Source organism: Temnothorax nylanderi, unplaced genomic scaffold (assembly GCF_030848795.1).
Source record: "Temnothorax nylanderi isolate EJ_2023f unplaced genomic scaffold, tnyl_v1.0 TNYL_tig0083_pilon, whole genome shotgun sequence".
Lineage (NCBI taxonomy): Eukaryota > Metazoa > Arthropoda > Insecta > Hymenoptera > Formicidae > Temnothorax > Temnothorax nylanderi.
In genome coordinates, this window is record NW_027249145.1 from 61,990 (window position 1) to 83,401 (window position 21,412).

Below are 21,412 nucleotides of genomic sequence, written 5' to 3' on the forward strand. Positions count from 1 at the left end.
CGCTTGCTAAAACTTTCATTGCTCCAATTTATGAACACCCTCTGCCATAAAATATTGGTCATTCGATTAACTCGCTTTAAACAGCTAAAAAATTTGTTCTCTTCGGGAATCGTTACATTATTACATATGTATAGATCGATGGGTGTAGAAATACACGTGTGTACACGCGGAGTTATTAACGTGAATTTACGCATGTATCGAAGCGTATAATATGCATTTTCAACATATGCTTCGATAAGCGGCTAAATTCACGTATTTAAGGTATTAACGGTCCCGCGTGTACATACATAGATTGATACTTTTAGCTAGGTGGATCGAAGCGAATCGATAAGAACTCATTTTGTAAAGTCGAACGCTCCAAGAAGAGCTCGTTATTTATGGAATTAAATAATTCCATAAATAAATGTTATGCAATTAAAAAATTAGGTCTCGCGAATAAAGATCTTCGGATGTAGAGACCGGTAACGAAATATCTGTTCTTCGTTCGCGAATTTTCGACGAATTCTGAGACCAAGAAACAGATACGACGTCGAATAAAAATTCTTTTCGATGAAAAATCCAAAGTTCAAGGAATATGTGGTGGAAGGAACGAAGTGGGAAAGCAGCTGACTCATTCGCGTATAATATCTCCATCCATCCTCATTCAATACCCTCGTTTTACGGGGGGGGGGCAAGCGTGCTAACAAGGAGACGTTGACTCGCCTCGCTGAATCTTCTATAACCCGAAATTTCGTTCTTGGAAACATCTTGAGGCGACGCGGCGACGCCGAGCGTCGGCGTCGCGTCCTGCTCGCACGCGCGGACGCGTTACATGTTAAAGTAATCCCGAAGGAGGGGCGGGGGAGGGGGGGTGACGGCGCGTCGGCATCTCCGCGCGCGAAAAGGGGATGATTTTTGTATGCTTAATCGACGTCGACGTCGAAGAAAGTGGGCATCGGGGGCCTTCCTGTTGAACGTGTGTGTGTGGGGGGGGGAGGGGGGGGCACGTTACGTGTGTGTACGTACGCGCGCGCGGTACCGTCGGCGATGTCGTTCGTGGGTATCTTTACTTATTGATTGCTCCGTGGAAATTGGCCGGCGCCGCCTGCGTCGCATCGGTCGATCGTCGGGTTGCAGGCTGACGTCACCCGGTTTGCCTCCGCGAGCTATTGATTTTCTCCCTCTCCCCTTAGACGCGACGCGATTGGTCCATAAACCGAGAAAGCGGCCAGACACGGCCCTGGACCATCACCGTGTCGATCGACGCGCGCACCCCATCGTTCCTCAGCGCGCGCGCGCGCGCACCTTGTACCCTATATATATTTATATATATAAATGTTCGTATATGTATAGTTGATATATGCGTGTGAGGGTACACGTGCGAGCGCGCGCGCGCGCGCGTCACGTTGATTCCAATTCAACCACCACCCTCTGATGCTACACCGCCTGAAAGGTCCGTAGAAAGAAAGAGCCAAAGTGTTGCGGGGGCGCAATAAGCCGTGCCCGAAATGCCCTGAAAGAACGCAGGGATGACGTACAATTCGCGTTGACCCTCGCACGGAGGTGAACTGTCTAACTGACAGTCAATTAACGGGCTTCAGTGCGTCTCCCAGCACGACTCATCGCCCAGCCTTGATGGCCGGATTTGCGCACATCGGCGAACCCACACGCCATAAACTTCCGTGCACGCGTGCGCGCACATACACGCGGGGCGGGAGGGTGACCTCCAAAGAATTCCTTCATTTCGCGAAATGAGATCTGCCGCGGGAATGCCGCGAGGTGACTTACGCGAGGACATGGTTGAAATTCACGGGCGAAGTGACATCGAAGGCCCGGCATACCTTCGAGCTTCATGTAACTTCGAGGCGAGATTTGCCGGACGTGCATTCGAATTTCACATTACTTTCTCGTCCTCTATCTCGTTTCTCCATACAATGTGGATCGATGATTCTCGAATTTCGTAATTTCGTCGCAAGGGCCTCTTTCGAATAGATATGAAATTCCTGAATAAATAATAATAATAATAAGAGAGAAATACACGACCGCTATGATGTACGATCGATTTAGAGGAAACGCTATTCTCGGTCAGGACTGAATTTTTGTGTTCCTGAATAAACTCTTCCTATCCTTTACATGCAACGTCACGTTCGTCCAGTTTTCCTGTACGATCGATCTTCGGAAATTCGTTCTGGCCACGATAACGTGGTTCTCCTCTCGGGTATCATGAGAACCGCTGTCGCAAATGAAGGATTACGGTAGTAACGAACTGAAACTTTAATCTGATATATAAGAGGAGCTTGAGACAGCTCTAATTAGGGGTAACGGTATAATTGATCCCCTTAGGGCGACCGTAATTATAAAATATGCCCGACCAGCCCGACGAGAATATTTCTCTTGTATATATATGATTACAGGAGTTACTTCTCCACGCAGCTTCATCGGAGTATGAGGGTGACCGTAAGGATCGCCTCTCTCCACCCCTTCACCTCCAACAAATAACGAGTCAATGCGAAGGTCGTTTAAAGATTTTCCCCACGGATGTAACATCCGATTTGCGGGTGCACCGTTTCAAGATCTTCCTAAGAGACTTTCCGAGTGCGAAACGTTTCGAACGATATAATCGTTCGAGAACAATTTTCTCACCGAAATTTTCGGTACCCAATCTCCGAGATCCAATCTCTAATTACCGAGATTAACGAGAGATTAACCTCGATGATTAATCTTCAGGTGGTAGGGTGGATAGGATGGACTATTATACGACTCCGCATATCCGCGATAATCGAATCAATCACTGTCCGACTTTTTCACAAAGACCCGTATTTAGAACGCTCCTGTATCTACGCTTAATATCTTTTAAAGGCGTGTACAATGTTGCACGGCCGTTGTAAAAGCTAGAAGATAATAACCGATGTTTCTCGTACGCAGACGGGTGTAAGTGTATCCGTATGACAACATGGAAAATTGCTTCACATTGTGGGATATGCGACCAGACAATAGCGATACAGAAACATATCTAAAGGGCATATCGAAAAAGTCTGAAATATTATTACCTATTGACATCTTTCTAGCGTTCTTTGGGCTTCTGGATTTGTTTGAAACAATTTATACAAATTATTTGTACAAATTAAAAAGCTCGCGATATTTGTGGAATATTCGATGCGCGACATAACTTATAAATTATAGCGACGTAACTTATAAATTATATTTTCCACCGAAATTGGTTTACCAATATTCATTAAGAAAATTAAGGTACAGTTGAAATTAATTAGAATTCCTTTTCGTATCACATGTACAATCTGAAAGTGATTAATAAAACCAGCCCCGTAAATGGCTCTTTTATAATTAGATTTATTTAATTATTTCAGAGTTGTTTATAAATCAGACTTATTTCATCTTCCCGTTGCCCTTTTCAGCTTATAATACATGACGTCTGTCATTCAAACCGGGTCACGTAAAAATTTTAGTGAACGTTAACGCGTGTTAAACATTTATTAATTGTACCAAGTAAAAACGCGTCATTATCGACTTTGCCTCGCGAATAACGATATCATCTCTCTCTCGTTGCGGTTTCAAAATACTGAGAAAAAAACAAAACCAGAAATAGCACTTGCTTAATTCGTTGAAAGTACGCATTTTGAGTGGACTAAATATATTATCGTTGTTAAACAATAAGTATATCTTCGCTTTTATCTTTATTTTGCATGACGTCCGACTGATTTAACGAATAAGCTTTTTAATAAACATATGCTTAAATTCGTCATTAATTTATATCAGCATCCAATTTGGAATCTGCCATTACTTCAAAACACAGTCCGATATACATGGTCCTCCCTTTCTTGCTATTAGAGAATTAATTACTACGTTTACGCGAGCGTTACTTCTGTAGTAACTTACGATAATTCACTCGTTTACGCGGAGTAAATTATCGTAAGTTACTACAAAATCCCGTTTACGCGAAGGAATTATCGTAAGTTACTACAGAAGTAACATACTCGCGTAAACGTAGTATAATGGCGTAGATGCGATCTAAAAATCGCAAAATCGAAAAATTTATTAAACTTGTTTGTTGTCAGTGCCTCGAATACGTATAGTCCCGTTATCAAAATTGCAGCGTGTCGTCCTAACTATAAAATAGGCTGGGAGTTTAAATGACTCTTCATTATGTACATACAGGTGGCTTACGAGAAGCGCGATAATCTCCCTGAGATATCTGTTATTCATTGGCGTAAACTAGATAAATGTACACCTGTGGGACATTAAGGCCACCCCCTCTGCTTCCACATACACGTAACGCGAAAGTATATCAGTTTGCTGGAGAGGAAAAGGGGATGGGCAATCCTAGTAAAGTAACGAACGCTACATAAGATTGGCAAACTTAATTTCGCCATGCAACCACGCTTTAAATAGCTTTTTCCGGTTTTTCGCCTTTAGCCGGGTCGATTCACTTTGTGGAAGATATTTGCGACCGCCTACGCGACCCTTGTGTTTCGTATACCCCGAGCCATTCAGCGAGGAAATCATGAGCTCGCAGTGGCAGAACAAACATTACAACCCCTTACAGAAGCCGCCTACGAGGCGCTCGCGCGCGTGCCACGGCACTCACCCCCTCCCTCGGTGGCGGATAAAATGTGGCACGGTAACCCGAGACATGGGGTTGCGACTGGGGATGCTTTAATTTAATAGGGTACAGGGTATTTTTATTCATTCGCGAGTATTAAACACGGGCGACAAAAAACATTTTATGGAGGGTAAAACTTTTCATATTATTATGCAAATTCAATGAAGATATAAAACAGGAGCGACGACGTAATTGACACGCGTGGGCTGTTTTTCGTTCACCGTAGCTTTTCCAAAATATACGGAAGGTCTATGAATAACAATAATTAATTGAGGAAAAGGCGAGTAGGAGGGTGTAGAAGTCCATCGGAAATTAAATATTTTACAATCTTGAGATTAGACAATCATATAGCACAAAGAAGTAAATTTATTCGAACTTAAAATACGGAAAATAATATAAAACGCTTCAATTCAGTGTCATATAATTTATTTTACAATTGCGATAAATGTCAACATTAAAAAGGAAAATATCGTCGCGCTCGGAACGAAGCGGAGGCGCATTAATTATTCCTACTGATTAATTACGACAGAAATTTCAAGCCTCTCGATCGTCGCAGGGAAGGCGCCTCTCTTAGAAGGAAGTATCGATACCTGCGTCGGTTCGATACCGAAGGGGTAGGAAAGCAGCGGTACCCTACTAAACTTAAGCATCCCTACCCCGGACGCGCGCGACTTCGCGTTCCCGACGACGACGACGACGACGACGACGATGACGAGGACGAGGACGACGGACGAAGCAGCACGCAGGCGCCCGCAGCGTACCGTCGTCAGCACTCGCCACGACTCGGGGGTGGTGTTGCAACGGGGGTGGCGAAGCCGAACGTCCGCTCGGCGGACGGCAGACAGCGGGTAGTGCAGGGTGGCTCGTAACTCGTATGCGTGCGCGCGGGTGTACACGCGCTATAATGTCCGCCTACGTGGTTCTCGCGGGTCGCGGATCGTTCAGCGGATGGCCGACGTAGTGACGTTAGAGTGCTGGAGAACGCCGTCGTTCGTACGTGAAGAATCGTTTTCGCGAGTGCCGTCGCGAATCTCTCTGCAGGAGAGTCCCTGGTCTCGTCTCGCCGCCGCTCGCGCGTCATTTCTTTTCCTTCGCGCGAAAGGGAAAGAAAGTTCCTCGTCGCGAGACATCCTCGGTCTCTCCTTGGCACTCCCGTTTGGCTCTCCTCTCCGGGCGCTTCCTTTCCGTTCGCGCCGTCTGAGAAGAGGTAAGGCCTGACGTCCGTGCGACGTCGTATCCTCCGAGCGTGGAGAGACGATCGATCGTAAAAATCCACATATACACACCGTGCCCGCCGTTCCCCGCCTCACGCCCCTTCCGGACCTTCCTCCGGCGAACTACACTCGGATACGCCGTCGTATCGATCACGCCGCTACCGCGATAATGTTTTGCACGTCGATTACACGGGAACGGCCTCTCGTCGCGGAAGGGAAGAGCGTTTCTTTTCCGGAAACCCGACGACGTTGCTCGTCCTCTTCGACTCCCTCGAGGCTCTCGCAGGTCGTGGCCTTTTGGGCGGCCCTCCGCGTGTTTAACACCGAGAACACCCTCGAGAAATGGCAGACGCTGCCAGGCTGGAGTTCGAAGCTCCTTCGATTCTTATCCCAGTATTTTTAACACTGCGGACACCGTGTTTTTTGGGATACTCACCCGGACACCCTGCGACTTTGAAGTCCAAAGGGTTTTTGAAAGTGTTTCTGTGTTACAAAAAATCTATAAAAATTCATGTATCGTCTTCAAGGCTTCAAAATGATTGATTTCTATACCTACTTACATAGGCCGGAACTGTTGCAATTTTTTTTCCTTATTCCCGTAGGAATTACAAATGAAAAATCGACTGTGCCTTAAGAGGCCCACGATGTTAGTCATCGCTAACAGAAAAAGAAATAATATATATCACGTATAAAAATAATTTAATAATGTGTCCGCACAGTGTTAACACGTTGTATGCCCAGCGAGTTTTGTACATTTGCCACAATACAATTTCCGTGAACATATAACGATAAAATATTACACAAATGATTAATGATTAATGAAAATAAAAATTATATTTTTGTCGAATAGCACGCTTTTTACTTTACACTGTTGTCGTCCGGCTATTTACGCCGTTCAAAATTGTATTAAATGTTTATTTTTTATTTACGAACGTTTTAAAAAAAAATTTGATAGCACCGTTCAGCAGTGACCATCATGGCAGTCAACGTATTAATTAATGCGTTTGTAAAGTTAATTACGGATTAATTTGATGAGAGGAATGTGCTTTGCAATATTCAACAAATTATTAAACTATTTTACGTGATACATATTATTTCGTTTCCTGTTACAGCGACGACTAATCGAGACATCCGTTTCGAGGAGAGACCTTTTTCCGTTATTTCGTTACCCTTCCTAATTCTTCTGTTCTTTCGTTCCGTAACTATTCTATTCTTTCCTCCTTTTCCTCCTAATTCTTTCGTTATCTCATTATCCATTATTCATGAATAATCTTCCTCGACGGATCTTAAATTAAGTCGAGATTAAAAGCGCATGACCTTCTGAACAATATAATGAATACTTATTGAGAAGCAAATACAATTCTCTTCTCTATGCCCTCTTTTCTGAAGACACAAGCGGGGATAAATTTAATTAGGTGGTCCCTCCCTGAATCGCGCAAGTACTGTATATTGAGAAGCTCTTTCCGTCTCGTTAGCGTCGGCTGGACTCTATTACGCATTCATGCGTTTTTTCACGTAAGACGTCACGATTCCCGATGACTCATTTACACGCGTACATTTACATTATGCATTCCCTTCTGGTTCGACTCCTTCGAACTTTCAGCGAGCGCATTGATAATTGATTATCATCCGTCAAATTACAGACAGAGAGATAATGCTCTTTAAATAATACACGAAAAATGAAGTAATTTTAAATGAACAAATTTAAGGTGAACAAATATTTAAAGTGGACAAATGTGAAGTGAACAAATTAAATGAACAAATTTTAAGTACATTTAAACATGAAATTCCTTTTCGCACTTTGATCGACAATATTAATACATATGTGATAGCACGTACGTTAATGCTAACGTATTCGTATGTTACGCCACGTATTAATATACTAACATTTTCGTATGTAACATATTAATACACTGCATTTGTTCCAATATTATTATAATATACTAACACTATCGTGTGTAACATATTAATACATTGTATTTATTCCAATTATCGATCTATCCATACGCGCACAATTTTCTGGTGGCAATGCATAAATGTATTACTTACCTACCTCATACTCTACACATCGGCGTAATAATGACGACAGTGACGTCAGTATTTACGTTCGTAACATACGACATCCGTCATTTTCATTAACAATATTGGTTCGTGAATATTTGTAGAAAATTAAATCGTCGTAAATAAATAACGAAAAGTGAGTTTCTGACCGCGCACAAGTTCGATTCTTTGTGTACGTTAAATAGTAAATTTTTTTCCGACATAACTCTCGATATCGTGGGATTCGATCGGGAGAATAATCGAATATCTGAAACACTGATTTCCTTTTTTTCGTCGACGAATTCGTTTATTCCGTCAAAACGCTCGCCGATCAGTCAAGAATGTGACTTCCCCGCGGTTTCCCACAAATATAGATCGGTCACGGTACTAATTAATCATTCTTCCTTTATCCGATAACTTACGTATTTCTGGACGGATCAATGGCCCGCACTATTCCTCGACGACGCTTGTAAATATGTAAGTGTCGTTATCACATGATTCGATCGGCCGATTATTATTGCACGGAATTGCTCGAGCGACTTCCACTTGATCGCGGATAGAAGTCTGTCGTGTCTAATGACATTAAGCAGCACATTTGCATAAATTTGGATTGTACGAGGCGTAATTTAAATTCAAATTTAATAAAAGCTGAATCTGATATGATCCTTGAAAATTAGTCTGACGTAAAATAATCTATGTGTTTTCAGTGATTTATATCAACGATTAACGATACTCGCGTGAAAAATATTCCGCGCACGAAAAAAATATATACTTTTAAATTTAATAAAAGCACATGTAAATCTTACATGATCCTTAAGAATTTGTCTGATGCAAAGTGACCGGTCTGGTTTCAGTAGTTTATGTCAACGATTAACGACACTTTCGCAAAAAATAGTTTGTGCACGCAAAAATACACCGTGTATTTTAAACACACATTAATTTATTAAATTTAATAAAATTTAATAAAACATTCTTATTAAAAATTTAATAAAACATATTTGAATCTTATATGACCCCTATGAACGAGTCGGATAGAAAATGATTTATCTGGTTTCAGTGGTTCATATCAACGATTAACGAGACTCGCGTGAAAATGATTCCGCGCACGAAAAAAATATACTATACATTTTAAATGTAATAAAAGCACATGTGAATCTTATATGATCCCGAAGAATAAGTCTGAAGTGTAAAATGATCTATCTAGTTTCAGTAGTTCATATCAACGATTAACGATACTTGAAAAATACTTTGCTTACGAATATATTATACGTATTTTAAATCTAATAAAAGCATATGTGAATTTTATATAATCATTAAAAAGTCTGTTGTAAAGTGACCTGTCTGGTTTCAGTGATTCATGTCAACGACTAACGATCCCCGCGTGAAAAGTATTCCGTGCACGAAAAAATATACTGTGCATTTTTATTTTAATAAAAGCACATGTAAATCTTATATAATCCTTAAATAAATCTGTAAAATGATATATCTAATTTCAGTGGTTTATATCAACGACTAACTCCGCGTGAAAAATATATCGCGAATATGCGCGCTACGTTTTTGTTCTTTTCTTATTCACCTCCGTGGAAAAATGTTATCGGAATAATATATTAATAACTGAGATATATTCTTAGATGTAAAGACTATAGAGCGGTTTCCTAGCAGTTTTTTTTTCACCGAGTACTTGCAATAAGCGACGTTAAACATAAATTAATTCAATCAATTCAATAGCGGCGTAATTAACGAGACGTTATTTCGTTGCAGAGAGACGAACGAGAGAGAAAATTATCGCCAGCACCGCCAGCTGGCTTGATCCGACGTTAAGTTAAAAAGGGAAGAAGAGGGAAAAAAATAGAGAAAATGTCGTCGGTTAAGGTGGCGGTGAGGGTACGGCCCTTCAACTACCGTGAGATCAGTCGTCAGGCACAATGTATCATAGAAATGACGGGGAGTACTACTTGTAAGTACTACTTCTAACTCGCAGCTTTAAAAGTCGAGCGACTCGTAAAATAATTACTAATAATTACTATCACACATTTGATCCTCTACTTTTGCTGTTATAGCCATAGTGAATCCGAAAGCTACACCAGGAAGCAAAGAAGCGGTCAAGAGCTTCAACTATGACTATTCCTACTTTTCTATGGATGTAAGTGTATTTTTTTTTCAATATAGGAATTATTAATACCGTTATGTTTAACTGCTGCTGAATTCAAAAAATAATTTCCTAAATTATTGCAGCCAAATGATGAGAACTACTCAACTCAACTTATGGTTTACAAGGATATCGGTGAAGAAATGTTGGAACATGCTTTCGAAGGTAGATATTAATTAACAGATGGATAAGAAGTATCTGCTCTAACAATTCGTTAAAGAACAAAAAACTCAGGGAAAATCTTATTAGATGATATGAAGGATACAATAGTTTTTTGTGTGAGAAATAATTATAAATAATCACATGTTATTAATGACACTAACTTTAATTCTTAGATAAATTTTTGAAAATCGTATCATTACTTTTCAAAGTAAAATTTGATTAATTTGTATTGATTTCACTACTAGACATGGAATAATAACTCTTTATTGTACTTCGTAACACAGGCTATAACGTTTGCATTTTTGCATACGGCCAAACTGGCGCCGGTAAATCTTACACCATGATGGGCAAGCAGGAAGAAGGGCAGGAGGGAATAATACCACAGATTTGCAAGGATCTGTTTAGCAAAATCAGCTATACGTCTAATGAGCGATTGAAGTATTCGGTAGAAGTGAGTTATATGGAAATATATTGCGAAAGGGTACGCGATCTGTTAAATCCGAAAAACAGAGGAAATCTTCGAGTAAGAGAACACCCTCTCTACGGACCCTACGTCGAAGATCTTTCCAAGCTAGCCGTATTGTCGTACGAAGACATTCACGATCTCATAGACGAGGGTAACAAGGCCAGGTTGGTTTACGCGCAGTGACTATTTGCAAAAAAAAAAATATTTTTATGGCATGCTGTACAATACGCGTTATTGTACATTCTAGGACTGTCGCAGCAACCAACATGAACGAAACATCTAGCAGATCGCACGCAGTTTTCACGATATTCTTTACGCAGCAGCAACAGGACAGTGCTACTGGTTTGATGACGGAAAAAGTTAGTAAAATATCGCTGGTCGATCTGGCCGGATCCGAGAGAGCTGATTCGACGGGTGCGAAAGGGACACGATTGAAGGAAGGAGCCAACATTAACAAGAGTTTGACGACTCTCGGGAAAGTTATCAGTGCCCTGGCCGAAATTGTAAGTATCGTATTTTGCTAAAATCTACGAGCTACATTAAGTACTGAATTTATCTAGTATTCACGTTGTTATTCTACTTGTTTGCTACTTTGGATTATCAGGCGGTAAGTTTATGAAAACTAATATTATAATTTAAATAATAATTAATTACAATAAGTATTGCGCGTGATTATAGAGTTTAACTGTATAATATATAATCGTTCTCTGTAAATTTTTGTTTCTCCATAGGCGACGAAAAAGAAGAAGAAAGCCGATTTTATACCGTACAGAGACTCCGTTTTAACATGGTTGTTGCGAGAGAACTTGGGCGGAAACTCGAAAACTGCTATGATCGCAGCAGTTAGTCCTGCCGACATCAATTACGATGAGACGCTTTCAACCTTACGGTAAGATTTATTACTCGCTATATATTTTCCGAACTAACTCTCAACGAATTAATTAGTTAATTAATTAACGTTTAATTGCTCAGATTTAAAAGACTAACGTTTTATTCACAGATACGCGGACAGAGCGAAACAAATCGTCTGCAAAGCCGTGGTCAATGAGGACGCAAATGCCAGACTTATCAGAGAACTCAAGGAGGAGATACAGAAACTGCGGGAGCTTCTGAAGCAGGAGGGCATCGACGTACAAGAAGGTAAATTAAGGATGTTAATTTTTAGAAAATTATTAGAAATCGTTATATAAAATCGGATTAGAGGACTTTTTGTCATAGAAAGCACATACGGACGAGGACAGACTGAATATAATGCTAGATTGAATAATGATTAAATCCTCAAATTAAAATTGTTTAATTAAATTCACGGAACATGTAAAATATTCAAGTGCTATCGTCTCATAATATCGTAACTCACTTTGTCTATTATATATACCAATTGTCGATTAGTACAATAGTAATAATCGTATAGATTATAATAGAGATTATTCGGAGGGAATCACAACAAGTCATAAACGTGAACTCTTGGCTGCTATAAACTAATTGCAATTGCACAGCGCGCGACAGGCAATCCATTCACATAGTATTTTCTTTGTTTCCCTTGCGCTCGACGTAGGGCCAGATGGCAAAGTTACATACGAAAAGAAAGAACCTAGTAAGTAAAAAAAAAACAATGCATTGCAAGCAAAGAATTACAGCCAAGAGAGGCATCTCTTGTGCCCTTTTCGTAGACATTTGTTTTTATTTGTTTATGCGCTCTTATTTCATCGCTAAGCGCATAATACTTGTTAGTATTGTATATGTCAATCTCCTTAATTTTTGTACGTTTGCTTCGCGAGTTTTATCATTTACTGTATGTATTTGTCCTGTTAATGCCTATCGATTGCGCTCCCTTCTTCTCTCACATTCGATACAATTATCGACTCTTCTGACAATTCCCAAGATTCAAGTAAATCTAAATTGATGATTGATAACGCTTTCCTTTGTAAGAGCAAGAATGTATCTCAAAAGTAAAATGTTGCGTTTATGGAAAAGAGAAATATGACAATGAGGATGCCAAGTCAATCGAATTCATAATTGAAAGTGCATATAATAGATATCTGACATGCGATTAGACCATGCTTGTACTCATCAGCTCATGCCGGTGTTTTGTAAAAAAAAAAAAAAGTATATATCAGTCTACTAGTTACGTTTCTACGTTTTTAGAATGAGTATGTAGCAACAATACAAACTCTACAGCTTCTGGAATACTTCTTTTCATCTACGCCACCGCTTTAATTATGGCTTTCGATGTTTATACGACTCACGATACCGACTCTGACATGCAGGCTTGCCATTTTAAATATCAGAAACGCGTTTTCCCGATTCTTTACGAGCTTCATTTTACAGGGGACGAAATTATCAGAACGAACAAGCGGAACGAGGAGGACACCAAGGAGACTCGTGCGAGGATTTCTTCTCATACCACATCCACTATTGCCGAAGAGGCGGTCGAACAATTGCAAGCGTCCGAAAAATTAATCGCAGGTACGTAATCCCGCGAACTGGGATTATTCCGATGTAGCCTTTGCTATTCTTACCTCGTTGATAATCAATTATGGATACGCAGCGTAGAAATTAACAAACGTCCTCGTCGTACCGTATTTATTTTATTCTATTTCCGTTATCAGAATTGAACGAAACATGGGAGGAGAAGCTGAAGCGAACCGAATCTATCCGCCTGCAACGCGAGGCAGTATTCGCTGAAATGGGGGTCGCCGTGAAAGAGGATGGCGTCACGGTCGGTGTCTTCTCTCCTAAGAAGACACCGCATTTAGTGAATCTAAACGAGGATCCTCTCATGTCGGAGTGTCTGATCTATTACATCAAGGACGGATTCACGCGCATCGGTAGCGCCGAGGCGCACGTGCCCCAGGATATCCAGTTGTGTGGCCCGCACATACTTAGGGAGCACTGCGTTTTCGAGAACCACGAGGGAATTATAACTCTTATACCGAAAAACGGAGCCTTGATTTACGTCAATGGTCGCGAGGTAACCGAGCCACTTATCCTAACGACCGGCTCCCGTGTCATCCTGGGAAAAAGCCATGTTTTCCGATTTAACCACCCAGATCAAGGTATGCAGTATTCTTATTTATTTGTCAACGAATTGCAGATTTACTGAAATATATGAATAAAATATCGTATTTCTATGTTTAATCATACAGTACGCGAACGGATAGCGAATGGATCCCCGGCGGAAACTCCCGGCAATAACGAACCATTAGCGGACTGGAATTTCGCGCAGGTCGAGCTATTAGAAAAGCAGGGTATCGATCTAAAGGTTGAAATGGAGAAAAGACTGCTCGTATTGGAGGAACAGTTCCGTAAAGAGAAGGAAGAAGCTGATCAACTGTTTGAAGAGCAGCGAAAGGTATGTATAATATGAATGCACACATCATCTCTTTTTTATTCGTTGTTTATTTATAATGATCGATCGTTTCTGCGAATAGAGCTACGAAGCACGGATAGACGCGCTGCAGAGGCAAGTGGAGGAACAAAGTATGACAATGTCTATGTATAGCAGTTATACGCCGGAGGACTTCAACAACATCGAGGAAGATATTTTCGGTAAGTGTGGAAAAACATGTCGCTTCCGAATCCCAATATAATTTGGTGAAGCTATGCCCGATCGACTGGGCATCCCACCTTATCTTTCACGTATCTCTTCAGATTTACAAATATCTTTCATCATCATCGAGAGTTTACTGCATGATACCAAGATCTAATTATCTTATCGATAGAACATAGCACATTTGAAATACACTTAACGATGTAATCGGTATTATTTCATCGAACGCTTGGCTTCTCTGACTGTTTTGCCTGGTAATGGCTTGCATTTCAGTCAACCCATTGTTTGACGCAGAGAGCAACTGGACGGAGAGAGAGTTTCAACTGGCCGCTTGGGCCTTTCGCAAGTGGAAATATCATCAATTCACGAGTTTACGGGACGATCTTTGGGGCAACGCGATATTCCTTAAAGAGGCTAATGCTATATCCGTTGAACTAAAAAAGAAGGTACAGTCGCGGATATATGACGAAAAGTTTCTGGCACGGTGTTTCTTTCACTTGCATTTACCTCTGCACCATGTTCCTGTAATACTTTTGAATATAAACTCTGAATCTTTTTTAATGTGAATAACACGACATGAATTATGTTTATCCGCGTATGTACTTTTTCGAGTGTAATGATAGTCCTTTATGGAATTAATATCGCACAGAGAGAGTTTAAAAATGGTATTTGTTAATTATATTAAATAAAAATACCAAGGAAAAAGTATTCCCGTTGTACAATGGGCTTTATCGCATTGATTTTCTTTTCTAGGTTCAATTCCAATTTACCTTACTTACGGACACTCTTTATTCACCTCTACCTCCGGATCTTTTACCCATTATGGACGAAGAAGAGGAGGATGAAAGACCGTTCCCGCGCACGATTGTTGCCGTTGAGGTTCAAGATACGAAAAATGGTGCTACGCATTACTGGACGTTGGACAAGCTAAGGTTTGCTTCATTGTTCCATTTTGTATTTTTTGACGACGCTTGTTTAATTAACAGAGCATTCGTGCTGGTACAGATAAAATATACTCTGTCTCTGAAAAATAATTTTACCACAATGAATCGTCAATTTGGAAATTGACAATACTCTGCGGAGTAATTTTGTAACTAATTATAATCGCATTTTTTACAAATCATCTTTTTTATACATCCACCTTGTAGCATGCTCTACAATGATACTTCAATTCTTCATCATTACGAACTGAAATAAGATCTTTTTTCATGCAACGTTCGACAATTTCTTTTCTATTTTGTTACTGTCGCACGAACGCATTTTTGGCGTGCTCAATGAAAATTGAAGATTATCGGCCCGAAAGTCGAAAGTAACACGAGGATTAAACATTTTTAAAATAATATTCACGGAATCGTGAGATGAAAAATTCTGCGCGCGCTACGCATTGCAAGATGCTTGAAATCGTATGAGTTGAATTTTTTAGTTAGCGGATCTTTTCTTTTAATTGAGCGAGAGCAAAATCACAGCTTACGTAAGATAGAGTAAGACTCGAGGAGAGATCGGCTGAAGGGATCGCACGGCCTCACTCACGCGAAGTAATACATGATTGACTTGTAGACAGCGCTTGGAGCTGATGCGACACGTGTACAACGAGGACTCGAGCCCCAGCACTCCGGAGGCCAAAGAGGATATTTTCCAATGCCTTACAGTCTACTCTAATCCGAAGTTCTCGCTCGCAAATCTTTTGCCTTCGAGGTTGGTGCTCGAACGCGCGAGGCTCTCCTCTTATCGCCATGTAATACGCTTTTAAACGCCCTCGGCCTCGAAGAATTTCCCTGTCGCTGTCGCAAAAGTCGTTTTTTACCGCCGTGCCGTTTTGTCGTTTTTTGCTCTTTCTGTCTTGAGAGGCTTCCTCGGTAATGGTAATGGCAATGCCGTGCCCTCCGGCGCGGATACAAGCGAAACCAGGCTTTGCACTTTGAGCTCGCAAAATTTACCGGTGAATCTGCATGGTTTCTTTTGATTCGTAACGCAAAGAACGCGAACCGGATCGAATGAGTACGAGCTCCCCTCGCCAAAAGTTTACGCCATCGTTTACGCAGCACTGCTTCTGCTGCTGTGAAAACATCTCTATGCTGTCTGAATGTGAAGAAAAGCGTCTCGTCGGCATTCTATGCACGTCTGTCTCAACACTGACACATCTTCTAATTATCTCCTGCTGAGCTCGTGTCCTCACTATCTCGCTTTCCAACTTTGTCATGCACGTATACAGCTCTGACCAATACAGTTCGATCAAGAAAGCGATAAAAAGAAAGAAATATTAAACACGTAAAGGGAAGACTCGAAATTCCACATCTTGCAACAAATATATTATATTATTTATTACTATTTTAATATTTTTTATTAATTAGATATTATATACCGCTTGCTCATGAATATTATAAGTAACATTTGCCCTTATCGTGAAAACAAAATTTTTCAATGAAAAAAGTCGCTTGAACTCGCAACCGTGCGAGTATTACTAGTATTACACATATAATTGGGGATGTAATAATGATAAAATAATCTGATAAAATACATGTGTGATAAGGCCAATGAAATTGAATGTGTCATACCGAAGAAATCTGACTGAAGAAATTTTGGATGAATTAAACACATTTCAACGATCTGAACACACGATTTACGATTGCATTCGCATTACCTCTTGCCACACGAAAATAGTAGTAAACGATAGTCTCGTCTGCTTTCCAGGCAAAGGCTGGAGTTGATGCGCGAGATGTATCACAACGAGGCCGAGCTCTCACCTACGTCTCCGGATTTCAATATCGAATCCATCACAGGAGGTGATCCGTTTTATGACCGATTTCCGTGGTTCCGCATGGTCGGCAGGTAAACAAGCATAATTTGGATGCAACGCCACTACGTATCCTCGGTCCCTTCTTCTCCTTTCACTTTCGATTATTATCCTAATCTGGTTTTATATGTCAAATTTTTCAGAGCTTTCGTGTATCTGAGCAACCTCATGTACCCGGTGCCGCTAATCCACAAGGTAGCCATCGTGAACGAAAAGGGCGACGTCAAGGGTTACTTGCGAGTCGCCGTACAGGCCGTAGTTGGTACGTAATCCGTAGCCATGTGTCCACATTTCGCGTCTGTCGCGTATTATATATAAGATGTACATAACGAACCCTTCTTCCAGAAGAGGAAAACAGTGAATACTCAAGTGGCGTTAGACAATCAGCGCGAATCTCCTTCGAGGATGACTTGTTCGGCGGGCACAAACACAACAAACGCAGCTCGCTTCTGGCTCAGACTTTGGAAAAGAATCGGCAGATCATGCTGCACGAGGAGCGCGTGGTCGAAGGACACAACGAGATCAATCAGAAGGACATGAAGGACGAGGACGACATGGGAGATGCCGACAGCGGCAGGGGCGACAGCTCGGTCTCGAGCGACATGAAGGAGGAAGAGCTGCCGGATCACTTGCAACCCGGTGCGGAATTCACTTTCAGGGTAACGGTCCTACAAGCTATGGGTATCTCAACGGAGTACGCTGACATTTTCTGTCAGTTCAAGTAAGTGCAAACGTGTCTATCTGCTGCGGCTCGTTTTAATGTGGCGTGTGATCTGCAACGTAATTATTTTCGCAGCTTCCTGCATCGACATGACGAAGCTTTCTCGACGGAACCGGTAAAGAACACCGGCAAGGGTAATCCACCCGGATTTTATCACGTACAGAACGTAAGTTGAAAGAAACTCTGTTCTATAGAGTCTCGCGTAAAAGTTTTGTTAAAAGTTAGATCCTGCTAATCAATATAATATCTCTCAATTGATACAGATTACAGTGACGGTTACCAAATCCTTCTTGGAATATCTGAAGACTCAACCCGTCGTCTTCGAAGTGTTCGGTCATTATCAGCAACATCCGTTGCACAAGGACGCGAAACTGGAATAGTGAGTGTTAATCGTAAACGCTAGTTCCGTTGGACTTTACTCAAGAATATTTTATAAACACATTCGCGTATTCACATAGCAGCGTACGACAGCCACCGAAGAGGATGCTTCCGCCATCCATACCGATCAGCCAGCCAGTCCGTTCGCCGAAATTTGGAAGCGTTCTGCCGTCTCCTAGCACGTCGCATGTGCACGCCAAATACGACGTGCTAGTATGGTTCGAGATCTGCGAGTTGGCACCGAACGGCGAATACGTGCCGTCGGTGGTGGACCACAGCGACGATCTGCCGTGTCGTGGACTGTTCTTGCTCCATCAGGGCATACAACGGCGTATACGAATCACCATTGTGCACGAGCCGGCTTCCGAATTGAGATGGAAGGACGTGCGCGAGCTCGTGGTCGGCCGCATTCGGAACACCCCGGAACCCGAGGAAGAGGACAACGACTCGTCTGTGCTTTCGCTGGGCCTGTTCCCCGGCGAGTATCTCGAGATTCCCGGCGACGATCGAACCATGTTCAGATTCGAAGCGGCCTGGGACAGCTCCCTGCACAACTCGGCTCTGCTCAATCGAGTCACGTCTTACGGAGAGCAAATCTTTATGACCATCTCCGCGTATCTCGAGGTACGTATTAAATATTTGAATTGTTTGCTGGAACATCTCAGGGGGGAGCTTACGCTCATTTGTATCCGGTCTTAGCTGGAGAATTGTGGAAGACCTGCGATTATCACGAAAGATCTGAGCATGATCATCTACGGAAGAGATGCAAGAGTCGGGCCACGCTCACTTAAGCACCTGTTCAGCGGCAGCTATCGCAATCAGGAAGCGAATCGACTCAGCGGCGTCTACGAATTGGTGCTGCGTCGTTCTTCGGAAGCAGGTAGCCCAGGTTTGTTTTGTCTAACCATAGCGTAGTCCCGTGTTTCACTTGATATCACCTTCAGACAGAATAAAGTCTCACTTTTCAGACTATTGTTATTCGCTCTGCGACATACTTATATCTTTTATCTACATATAAAAGATATGTCTCTCAAATATATATTTCAGATATATCTTTTTAACGACTTTTCAAGTCTTGAAACTAAAACAATCAGTATCGTTCTTAATTTGAAAGAAGAAGTAATGGGGTTAAATATAATTCGATTATTTTCAAATTATAGTATGATAATTATTAGTTATTCTGACTCTATAAAATATTTATCTTAATATAAAAAAGCACAATATTGATCCACTACACTATCTTTCAGTAAAACATTTCTTCAATTATTATTTCACGTAAAGAATAATTGTTTTACATTTACTCACACTTTTGGCGTTTTCCTCTTTCTCGATACCCATTCCTTTTCCCTCCCTATTTATTTACAGGAGTTCAAAGACGTCAACGTCGCGTTTTGGACACGAGCTCCACGTACGTCAGGGGCGAGGAGAATCTGCACGGATGGAGACCGCGCGGAGACAGTCTGATATTTGATCATCAATGGGAGCTCGAGAAGTTGACGAGGCTGGAGGAAGTGGAGAGAGTGCGGCACACATTGTTGTTACGGGAGAAGCTCGGCATTGACAAAGTACCGTTCTGCAATAAACCTCTGCACGATTTTACAAAGAGCGAAAAGGTACCTGTGTATCTTGTATCATTAAATATGACACAGAATTATATGTATATTAATTCATAGTGACATAGAATTGTATAACAATTCTAATCTGGTACCAGGATGTGTGCAATATGGTGGCGAAGGCTACGAACGAGCCACACGCCAGCCCGGTGAAGCTGAAACGTTCGACGAGTAAAGACGTTTACGAACCCTGGGAGATGACTGAAAAGGAGCGTGAATTAGCGACCAAGTACATTAAACTCATCCAGGGAAGAATCCCGAGCAAGGAGCCGATTATGCTCACCGATGTTTCGCCCGGGGAAGACACCATAACCGATCTATCCGCGTCTATGATGTCCTCGGTCATATCGTCCTCATCTCAAGAGTCAGTATATGCGAGAGCTAGCGATTTGTTAGAGCAGGTAACCCTCCTTGCATGCCTCTGAGTGCTCCTGCTAGTAGCGGTTGTCCATGCTTCGCTTCGTCGTATTATTACATTCCTTTCTAAAAAAAAAAAGAACAATTTCAATATCCGACAGTTCAAAAATGCTCGGTTTATTCGTTGCCGAATATTCTCGATACACGTGTACAATTTTGCTACAGTCTGATACACGCTAAGTAAATGAGACGTGGCTGAAGACACCGAGTGAGCTTTGAAGCGATTTGATAAATCAAAATCGGTATTCGATCTCATTTTTACTCGCCGTGTGAAGCGGCGGTCGATTCACGCATTTTTTTTTAGCTCAGCTCGACACAGATTATCGCGCTTTCTCAAATCAATTCAGCTTCCGAGAAATCATCTGCTTCCGCATTCGTTCGTTTCAACGTGTGGCATTCGAGACTCGAGTGTCTCGACTTGCCGAGACAACCGCCAGCATGATTGGCTCGTGGTCGGGGTTATGCTGGAGTGTTACTTGCAGGCTGCTGGTATAATAATATGGAGCAGGTCTAAGTCGTGCCTCCTTAGGTTGAGCTCACCGGAGAGGGCTAGACTGCAAGAGCTCCAGGAGAGTATATTGGCGAGCGAGTCGGCTAATCAGACCTGCACTGTCGCGCCCCCGCCGCTCGGATCATCCTCGCCGTCGAAGGAGAACCTGGTGCTGTACGTGCCGGAGGTGGAGGAAATACGTATTAGTCCGGTCATCGCGCGGAAGGGCTACTTGAACGTTCTCGAGCACAAGACCAACGGCTGGAAGAAACGCTGGGTGGTACGTTTGCACTTGAAAAAAGAAGAGAGAGCTACGTTTAAATATAATTGGATTATTATTTTCAAGTTGTATTAGGATAATATCGGTTATTCTACAATTATTGATTTTAATGTAAAAATATCTTTTAATACTACACGTTTCTTCTTTATCGCTTCAGGCTGTCCGCCGACCGTACGTTCTCATTTTCCGCGAGGAGAAAGATCCCGTTGAAAGGGCATTAATTAATTTAGCTACGGCTCAAGTTGAATACTCCGAAGATCAGCTGGCCATGGTGAAAGTGCCGAATACCTTCAGGTAAATTGTTCGCGAATAAGGAAGTGGATACGTAATTATACGGTATGTAATGAAATATCTGTCTATGTAGCGTCGTCACCAAGCACAGGGGATACTTGCTGCAAACTTTAGGCGATAAGGAGGTCTACGACTGGCTGTATGCGATTAATCCTCTCCTAGCTGGTCAAATTAGGCATGTATAATAGCATGAATTTATCTCACCCCGTTTACTTTAATATGAATTAAAATTCTATAACATAACTATGCA

The 21,412-nt window shown here is 41.7% G+C and overlaps 1 protein-coding gene across 10 annotated transcripts in view; it reads left to right on the forward strand.

Moving 5' to 3' along the window:
* Positions 1-21,412, forward strand: part of Unc-104 (kinesin family member unc-104) — a 29,360-nt gene that overhangs the window by 3,245 nt on the left and 4,703 nt on the right. Inside the window, exons 2-28 of one of the 10 annotated variants that reach the window (XM_071709921.1) lie at positions 9,613-9,808; positions 9,912-9,994; positions 10,087-10,165; positions 10,447-10,792; positions 10,876-11,131; positions 11,360-11,517; positions 11,629-11,768; positions 12,184-12,222; positions 12,957-13,094; positions 13,238-13,684; positions 13,775-13,980; positions 14,060-14,177; positions 14,452-14,624; positions 14,932-15,110; positions 15,736-15,873; positions 16,870-17,007; positions 17,116-17,234; positions 17,318-17,693; positions 17,769-17,859; positions 17,957-18,072; positions 18,152-18,695; positions 18,771-18,960; positions 19,437-19,684; positions 19,753-20,048; positions 20,631-20,871; positions 21,029-21,165; positions 21,236-21,337. In XM_071709921.1, coding sequence (XP_071566022.1) covers positions 9,709-9,808; positions 9,912-9,994; positions 10,087-10,165; positions 10,447-10,792; positions 10,876-11,131; positions 11,360-11,517; positions 11,629-11,768; positions 12,184-12,222; positions 12,957-13,094; positions 13,238-13,684; positions 13,775-13,980; positions 14,060-14,177; positions 14,452-14,624; positions 14,932-15,110; positions 15,736-15,873; positions 16,870-17,007; positions 17,116-17,234; positions 17,318-17,693; positions 17,769-17,859; positions 17,957-18,072; positions 18,152-18,695; positions 18,771-18,960; positions 19,437-19,684; positions 19,753-20,048; positions 20,631-20,871; positions 21,029-21,165; positions 21,236-21,337 — 5,198 coding nt within the window. In that variant the 5' untranslated portion in view covers positions 9,613-9,708. The remainder of the gene's footprint in view (positions 1-9,612; positions 9,809-9,911; positions 9,995-10,086; positions 10,166-10,446; positions 10,793-10,875; positions 11,132-11,359; positions 11,518-11,628; positions 11,769-12,183; positions 12,223-12,956; positions 13,095-13,237; positions 13,685-13,774; positions 13,981-14,059; positions 14,178-14,451; positions 14,625-14,931; positions 15,111-15,735; positions 15,874-16,869; positions 17,008-17,115; positions 17,235-17,317; positions 17,694-17,768; positions 17,860-17,956; positions 18,073-18,151; positions 18,696-18,770; positions 18,961-19,436; positions 19,685-19,752; positions 20,049-20,630; positions 20,872-21,028; positions 21,166-21,235; positions 21,338-21,412) is intronic. The other 9 variants (XM_071709924.1, XM_071709925.1, XM_071709923.1 and 6 more) reach the window with 9 other exon arrangements.